Source organism: Lingula anatina, chromosome 7 (assembly GCF_051362555.1).
Source record: "Lingula anatina isolate TDL-2025a chromosome 7, LinAna3.0, whole genome shotgun sequence".
NCBI classification, from domain to species: domain Eukaryota; kingdom Metazoa; phylum Brachiopoda; class Lingulata; order Lingulida; family Lingulidae; genus Lingula; species Lingula anatina.
Window position 1 is genome coordinate 21,759,778 of NC_141773.1, and position 8,595 is coordinate 21,768,372.

General features: G+C 40.4%; 2 protein-coding genes across 2 annotated transcripts; both read left to right on the forward strand.

Annotated features, from left to right (window-relative positions):
• Positions 1–396: 396 nt before the first annotated feature.
• Positions 397–1,601, forward strand: LOC147760880 (uncharacterized). The gene is made up of 2 exons (XM_087018100.1): positions 397–1,161; positions 1,457–1,601. Exons 1-2 carry the CDS (start codon positions 878–880, stop codon positions 1,599–1,601), a joined length of 429 nt encoding a protein of 142 aa, XP_086874226.1. The 5' UTR covers positions 397–877.
• A 234-nt stretch (positions 1,602–1,835) lies between these two features.
• LOC106173712 (uncharacterized) lies at positions 1,836–7,550 on the forward strand. Its single transcript, XM_087017998.1, has one exon. The coding sequence runs from the start codon at positions 2,118–2,120 to the stop codon at positions 5,823–5,825; it is 3,708 nt and encodes a 1,235-aa protein (XP_086874124.1). The 5' UTR covers positions 1,836–2,117; the 3' UTR covers positions 5,826–7,550.
• The last annotated feature ends 1,045 nt before the right edge of the window (positions 7,551–8,595 follow it).

Here is an 8,595-nt window from a genome sequence, read left to right on the forward strand (position 1 = left end):
TAGAAATGCGCATTTTGGCAACTGTAGTGTGAACGGGGTATTAAATGTTATCAGTGACAGTAGTGTTGTGCATTACAAAAGTGTGTAATGTGTTGGTACTGTCTAACAGTGGTTAGCAGTGATCCGGTTGTACCTAATGGTAGTGTTCATATTACAAAGAGAAGTAATGTGTTGGTATCATGATTTAGTGTTACCTTTAGTTGTGTCTACATTACAAGAACAGGGGCGGATCCAGAGATATTTTCTGACAGTCTTCCAATTTATCTTTGTCAATTCGTCCTCAATTTTTGACCGTCTTCCGACAGAAAATATTACATACCCGTCAATGTAAACTTTAAAATCTGACCGTCTTCCAGAAGACCCAGAAGACGGCCTAAATCCGCCCCTGAAGAAGTACAGTGCATGGATATATTCAACAGTGTTAAATTACAGGAGTGTAATTAAGTGAAGTGTAGTAACAGTACATGTAGGTGGTAGTGTGCTGTAGTGATACAGTGTGGTGACATAGAACTGTAGAGTGCTAAGTGTACTTAAGTGATTTAGTAAAGCACTGTTGTACATAGAGTAGTGTGCAGCACTCTTTAGTTGAGTAGATATTCATTTTACCTATAGACAGCTAGAAAACAGCATGGATACGAGTAAATACATCAGTGATGGTCAAAAGTTAGGGTATGAGGCTGAACAGTTGAGAGAGTATGTAGCTAAATGTGAACAGCAGTACCTAGAGCGTGATGAGAGAGCACGGGTACATGCAGATGAAAGAAAGAAACAGGAATTGGAAGTGATAAGATTAAACCATGAATTAGAAATGGAAAAGCAAGAACTTTACAGAAAGTTTCAGTGAGAAGAACAGCAATGGGCATTAGAGAAGGAGCATATGGAAATAGAAAAGATGAAGCTCCAGGTACAATTGGGCGAACAGAAGACCAAATTCAGTGCAAGTACCTCAAGCGAAACAAGTGTTAAGGTGCCACGCCCAAAGTTACCTGCATTTGATGAAAATAAAGATGACATGGATGCATTTTTAGATCGTTTTGAATGCTTTGCTTCTAGTCAGCAGTGGCCAAGAGAGAGTTGGTCAGTGAGTCTAAGCCCATTGTTAACTGGTAAAGGTCTGCAGGCGTATTCTAGTATGCCGGCCCAGGAAGCCAATAACTATGGGTGCTTTCCTAGAGATTTAGATCGATCTAGAAATTAAAATTTAGATCGACCTAACTCCCTGGGGGTTCATGCTAAATTGCAGTCAGTCGAGCGGGCACCATAGTTAATTACCCCCTTGCAGCTTTTAGTAGGCGGGACAGACGCTTAAGCCGGCCAAGCTGACAGTAATCTAGTGAGACTCCCCGCAGGGATAGATGGATCTAAAAATCTATGGAAATGGGGTGTATGACAACTTGAAAGTAGCCTTGTTGAAGAGATATATGCTGACTGAAGAAGGGTTTTGTGTTTAATTCAGAAACTGTAAACCTGACAGTGGGGAAACGGTGTTTCAATTTGTTGCTAGGATGAAGAGTTATTATCAAAGATGGAAAGAACTCTCAGAAGTTGAAGATACAGTAAAAAGCCTCAATGACCTCATCATACAAGAGCAATTCATATGAGACCTGAGTTTTTTGAAAAAAGAACGCATTTTTACCTAGGCATACCTTCAAAATTGAAATATTCCATATTAAATGTCAAGCCTGTATGTTTATTTTACCAGGTATTGTCTGCTCAATTTTGGGGATGTTAGTTGATAATTTCTTTACTCTCAATATCGACTTTCGTTGGAAAATGGCACCAAACGTGAATCGGCCGATACATTGCTTTAAAACCAGTTATATATCAGCTCACCATATGTAACTGCAACACGTGGAGCAGTGATTAGTGCGAGTAGTCAGTGAGATGTGTTCATGTCACATGACACTCGGGTATATAGTTTAGATCCCGCCCTTACATTTTCAGTTTCAGCAACACGGGTCTCCGGGATCATATAGTTTTATGTTTTCATTAGTTTTCATAAGTTTTCATCAGTTTTCATCAGTTTATTCAGCGAAATACAATCTATTCAAACCAAGAACGCTTTTTGAGTTTTTAACGGTACGGTCACGGCAACAATAAAACTATTCCCGGGGAATATGGAAGGAGACACGGAAAAATCTGACATCTCTTCGCTGAAAACACGGTCAAGAGCGTCCACTTCATCCTATGCAAAAGCCAAGGCCAAGGCGAAAGCTTTAGAGGTAAATTTGGAATATGTGAAGAAACAAACTGAAATTAAACGCCAAAGAGCTTTGCTGGACGCTGAATTTGAATTAATTTCGGCTCAGAAGGATGCAGCAGCCGCTGCGGCAGAAGCCGCCGCCCTTGACACAGATTCAGATAGCTCAAACTCTGATCTAGAATCACTTTTTATACTGCCTATGGATAAAACAAAGACTGAAAAATACGTAGAAACTGTTCAAGGTCAAGTTAACACAGACACCCACGGCGTGACTGACGGAATGGACCCCCACGGTGTGACTGACGGAATGGACCCCCACAGTGTAACTGACGGCAAGGTTCCCCATGGTGCAGCTGACGGAATGGACCCCCACGGTGTGACTCACGGCAAGGATCCTCACGGTGTAGCTGTCACGGCGGATTCCCACGGTGCGAAAGGTGAAATGCTCCATACGGATACCTATGGTGTGTCAGACTTTGTTCCTCGCCAGTCGCGACAAGACGTGACCAGTGACTTTCCAGCCTATCTTCGCGGTACACCCGGCTACTTTTCTCGCGGACCAGAGGTACCAAATGCATTCCTTCCAAATGATCCTCACGGAACGCCGGTCTTCTATCCTCGCCAACAAGATGTGCCCTATCTTGTGCAGTGCATCCCGCCTTTACCGCAGCCAGAGATTCCAGTGTTTAAGGGTGATGTATTGACTTATAGTGCATTCATGATTTCTTTTGAAACTAGAATAGAATCTAGAGTTGCATCAAACACTGATAGATTGTACTACCTTTATCAATACACAGATGGTGAACCGAAAGAATTGATAAGTGGTTGTCTCTATATGCCAGATGGGTACAGAAGGGCACGTGAATTGTTGCATAAAGAGTATGGTAACGAATACAAAATTTCAATGGCATACTTGAATAAATTGTTAGCCTGGCCCGCTGTTAGAGCGGAAGATGGTGTTGGTCTCAAGGGGCTTTCAGTGTATTTAGTTAAGTGTCATTCAGCAATGCTTCATTTGCATAATTTACAAGTTCTCAATCATGCCCCACACATGCAAGCTATTGTTAAAAAGCTCCCCATGTACTCCCAGAACCGTTGGAGGGGTATTGTTGCAAAGGTTGTCAGAGATGAAAAAAGGTCTGTAGTGTTTTCAGATTTGGTCACCTTTATTGAACATGAATCAGAGGCAGTCAACGACCCGGTATTCGGAAGGGAGGCACTTAAATCCGAAGGTCCCAGTGTGCAGACTACTCGCTTTCCACAGACAGAGACAGCATGCACGTCACCTATGAGAACTCACACGTCACATCCCCCAACGCCAAGGACCAGTGCACATCCACCAGGTTCAAGTTTCGCTGTGATCACTGATCAGGTATGTCCCCATTGTCAACAAACCCACAAGCTGAATGAATGTAGTGCTTTCTTAGAAATGCCCTTATCCGAGAGAAAACAACTTTTATTCAGCAAACGTCTTTGCATGGCATGTTTGGAGCCTAATCACATTGCTAAAGGGTGCTTGAATAAACTTACCTGTTCAAAATGTCACAAAAAACACCCTACATCGTTACATGACCCTGATTTTCAACGCCAGAATGCAGTTACTAAGGTCAATGTGGTCAATACTGCTGTCAATACTTCAAACAGTACTTCTGTCAGTCAGTCAACCATGATAGTGCCAGTTTGGATGTCGCATGAAAGTAACCCAGAAAGAGAACAGCTCATTTACGCCATGCTTGACACTCAGTCAGATATTTCTTTTGTTCTGAGGAACACTTCTGATTCCCTACAGTTACAAGGCACACCTGTTAAATTGTCATTGTCAACCATGTCTGCGTGTAATCAGATTTTGGACAGTAGCAAGATCTCCGGTTTATCCGTGCGTGCATATGACGGTTCCGAGAGAATTACCTTACCACCCTGTTACACGAGAGACGTGATACCAGCCAATCGCGATCATATTCCATCCACCGGCATCGCCCACCAATGGCCCCATCTGCAACCGATTGCTGATAAATTGATTCCTCGAGGCGACTTTGAAGTAGGCTTACTCATCGGGTACAACTGCCCATCCGCTTTATTCCCGCGAGAGGTCATACCCCCTATGAATGACGGCCCTTACGCTCTTCGTACTAGCCTCGGTTGGAGTATAGTGGGAACGGGACTCGTTAACTACGATGGTGACCCAGGTTTCATAAGTCATCGTGTGATGATCCATGATGTGTCCCCAGAAGTCAAGTCGTCATACCAAATGAACGAGAAAGTGATCTTCTGCAAACCGAATCGTATCAAGGAAATATTTGTACCAAAGCACGTTGCGCAGATGCTAGAACTCGATTTTAACGATCAACCGCTTGATACTGTCGCGCCTTCCCGTGAAGATTGCCGGTTTATAGACATACTCGAGAAAGGTATCCACGTAACGAACGACGGACATTACGAAATGCCATTGCCGTTTAGAAAGGAGAATCCTGTTCTACCCAATGACCGAGAATTAGCTGTGAAACGCTTGTCGACTTTGCAATCACGTTTTACAAAGGACCCAAACTACGCTCGCGAATACGCGAAATTCATGCAGTCGCTGATAGACAACGGACACGCTGAAAGAGTCACGAGTGACGTCAGTAAATGTACATGGTATATTCCCCACCATGGAGTGTACAATAAACAAAAACTGCGTGTTGTATTCGATTGTAGTGCACGATACAAGGACACGTCGTTGAACGAACATTTACTGAAAGGACCTGACATGACCAACTCTCTAATTGGTGTTCTGCTGAGATTTCGCCATGAAACGGTCGCGTTCACGTGTGACATTGAGAAAATGTTTTATCAATTTCGTGTCAACGAAGAACACCGAGACTATTTGAGATTTCTGTGGTTTAAAGACAATGACTTTGAATCAGAACCTGTTGACTACCGCATGTGTGTTCATTTATTTGGAGCAACCTCTTCTCCCGGCTGCGCATCATTTGCTTTGAAAAAGATGGCCAGTTTACACGAACATGAATGCGGCTCCGATGTGAAACACTTTATTCACAGAAATTTTTATGTGGACGATGGATTGAAGTCGACTGCTACTGAATCAGATGCCATAGAACTTCTGCGCCGATCCAGACAGCTTTGTGAGAAGCGAGGCATTCGTCTTCACAAGGTCATCTCGAACTCTAATGCAGTCATCCAATCAGTTCCACTTGGTGATCAAGCACACGACTGTGATGTCATTGACATGAATGCAGACAAGTACTTACCTGAGAGAGCCCTTGGTGTTCAATGGTGTGTAGAAGTTGACCAGCTTCAATTCAGAATACTACTCAAAGATAGGCCATTAACTAGACGTGGCGTATTGTCTACGATCAGCTCGATCTTTGACCCGCTTGGATTTGTTGCTCCAGTTGTCATGGTCGGCAAGCGCATTCTACAGGAACTGTGTGCTGAGAATTTAGACTGGGACGACCCCATACCCGACAACCTACGATCACGGTGGGAGCAATGGAGGCTTGGTCTTCGCTCATTGGAATCTATAAATTTGAAACGCTGTTACAAGCCGCCTGAATTTGGTTCAGTGTCGATTGCTGCGTTCAGAATGTGGTACAAATTTTATTGGGGCAGACAACGAGCTTAAAAGAGCACTCAGTGAAATGGATCAGCATACTTTGTCAGAATTTTTGAGGGAACGACAATGCGATTACATTCAATTTGAGTTTAATGCACCGTCGTCCAGCCATGCAGGAGGAGTCTGGGAACGTCAAATCCGAACTGTGAGAAATGTTTTGTCTTCTCTGCTTGAGCAGTCACAGTCTCAATTGAACGACGAGTCGTTACGGACATTGATGCATGAAGTGACCGCAATTGTTAATTGCAGACCTCTTACCTCTGACAACCTAAATGACCCATGTTCCCTTGAGCCATTAACCCCCAATCACTTGTTAACCACCAAAACAAATGTTATTCTCCCGCCTCCTGGTGAATTCCAGAAAGCAGACATGTATTGTAGAAAACACTGGAGAAGGGTTCAGTATTTATGTAATCAGTTTTGGTTTAGATGGCGCAAAGAAAATTTGCAAACCTTACAAGTGAGACAAAAATGGTTAAGGCCTAGACGCAATTTCTGTGTTGGAGATATTGTTTTGATTAAAGATGAGAATTTTCCAAGAAATCTTTGGTCATTAGCAAGAGTTGAAAATGTTTATCCCAGTGATGATGAGCATGTCAGAAAAGTCAAAGTAGCAATGAGTACTCATGCATTAGATTCTGCTGGTCGAAGATTAGATCCAATTGTGTTTTTAGACAGACCAATTCAGAAGTTGGTACTTTTAGTTCCAAGCACTGATAATAATTAATGATTTATTGCAGGGTTTAATCCCCGTCAAAAAGCCAATTGATAACCTAAATGTATACATTGCAAATTAAGTATAGCATTTTGCTGGATTAATAAATTAGAGTTTGATGGTGTAGTAGTAAGGAATTCAGTTGTTACAAAGCATCATCATCATTTTATATGGATGTCATGCATGAACAAATTTAAATTGTAATTGCTATGTCTTAAGTGCACATTGTACATACTTAATTGGTTATCTATATTTAATGTTTGTTTTTGTTAAAGTATATATCTTTATTTATTTAATAATCTAGAACTTTTCAGATAATAGTACAGTTAACAGTTGTGGCGTCTTTCTTAGAAGGTAATGTAAGAGCACATGGTTTTTTAATGTAAATGTTTGATTAAAACATGTAGTAGTTGTAAAGCATTTATAATGTTATTTCTATGGTAAACTAATGGTCAAAGGTCATTAAATGCTATTGTATATCAATGATATCATACGGTATATGGTTTATTAATTATATTTACAGATTATTATACTTTACAAACAGTTTATTAATTATATTTACGGTTTATTATAATTTATATACGGTTGCAAATACGGTTAAGGGTAAAGATATCTCTGGTATATAAAATCATTAGTGATTTAGTAAATGGATTCCATGGTGTAAGGTTATTAGTGCTTGTCAATTCAATTTGATTTAAAACGCCACTAATATAATGTATGTTTAAGTAATATTAATGTAAAAAAATAGTTATTTTTTGGGGAGCCATGTAACTGCAACACGTGGAGCAGTGATTAGTGCGAGTAGTCAGTGAGATGTGTTCATGTCACATGACACTCGGGTATATAGTTTAGATCCCGCCCTTACATTTTCAGTTTCAGCAACACGGGTCTCCGGGATCATATAGTTTTATGTTTTCATTAGTTTTCATAAGTTTTCATCAGTTTTCATCAGTTTATTCAGCGAAATACAATCTATTCAAACCAAGAACGCTTTTTGAGTTTTTAACGGTACGGTCACGGCAACACCATATATCAATACAATCTTGGAAACGATAACAAGTATAGACAAATGCCAGAATGAGGTAACAGGAAAAAGATACTGAAAACCCGAAACAAATTTCCACGTGTTGACGCAAGCCTATGTGCTAACAACTGCAAGATGGTGGCAATGCTGTATCAGGGCAACCACGAAGGACCGCGAAAATTGCGTTATCAATGCAATAGAACAAAAGAAACTCACTAAGGCACATCGCACGCTACTTTGATAATAAGCTGTTCAGGCTCCCTTGGAGCTCTCAAAACAGATTATGTTAGACAATGGGCGTTTACCCGCACGCACATAGCTTCAAAGGAAGATGCCGCGTTTCCAGTCCTTTCCTTATTATGTCCAAGCTCAGCATAAACATAATAGCAACAGCATATTTTTTTCATGGAATGAATTTGTCCCATAATTTTCGACATCATAAAAATGTAACTTAGTAACCCAGATGTAAGGTAACACTGTGTATAAATTTTAAGCAGAGTGGATCCGAGAAATTCATAAGTACATGTACCAGTAAACAATTTTTTGTGTTTAAATGCAATGGCATATATCAGAAGTTAAAGCAGAATTTTGTAGGGCATAAGAAGACAGCACTACATCTTTAAAAACTGTGATTGAAACAGCAAAAATGCTCATTAATGTGCTGTAGATGTGAAATGTCATTAAAGAACATTGAACAAGTTCAAGGCAGCAAATAATGCAAATCTTAGTGAAAATTTTTTATCCTGCCATGTCACAAAAATTTTTAAGTGTAAGAAATTAAAAATACAATTACCAGTTGCAAGAGGATAAAGCATCAGTGGTAAAAAAATCTTGAAAACATTTTCTTTACACATCATGAGGCAACTTGTATCAATATATTTCACAATAATCATCATCACCAGGAAGTTGGATCTGAAACGAAGAAAAAAGTAGTATATATACCAGTATGTGTAACAGACATGAAGCAAGCACTTGTAAGCAAATTTTAAATTTCGACATTTTAATGTATCACTAAGGTATATGGTAAGGTATGGTAATTC

What these genes read in the sequence shown, in the direction of transcription:
- LOC147760880 (XM_087018100.1), top strand. Translation starts at nt 878, where the DNA reads ATGGAAATAGAAAAGATGAAGCTCCAGGTACAATTGGGCGAACAGAAG. An exon ending in CAGGAAGCCAATAACTATGG is followed by an intron (nt 1,162 to 1,456) that starts GTGCTTTCCTAG and finishes TGTTTAATTCAG; the next exon opens with AAACTGTAAACCTGACAGTG.
- LOC106173712 (XM_087017998.1), top strand. Translation starts at nt 2,118, where the DNA reads ATGGAAGGAGACACGGAAAAATCTGACATCTCTTCGCTGAAAACACGG.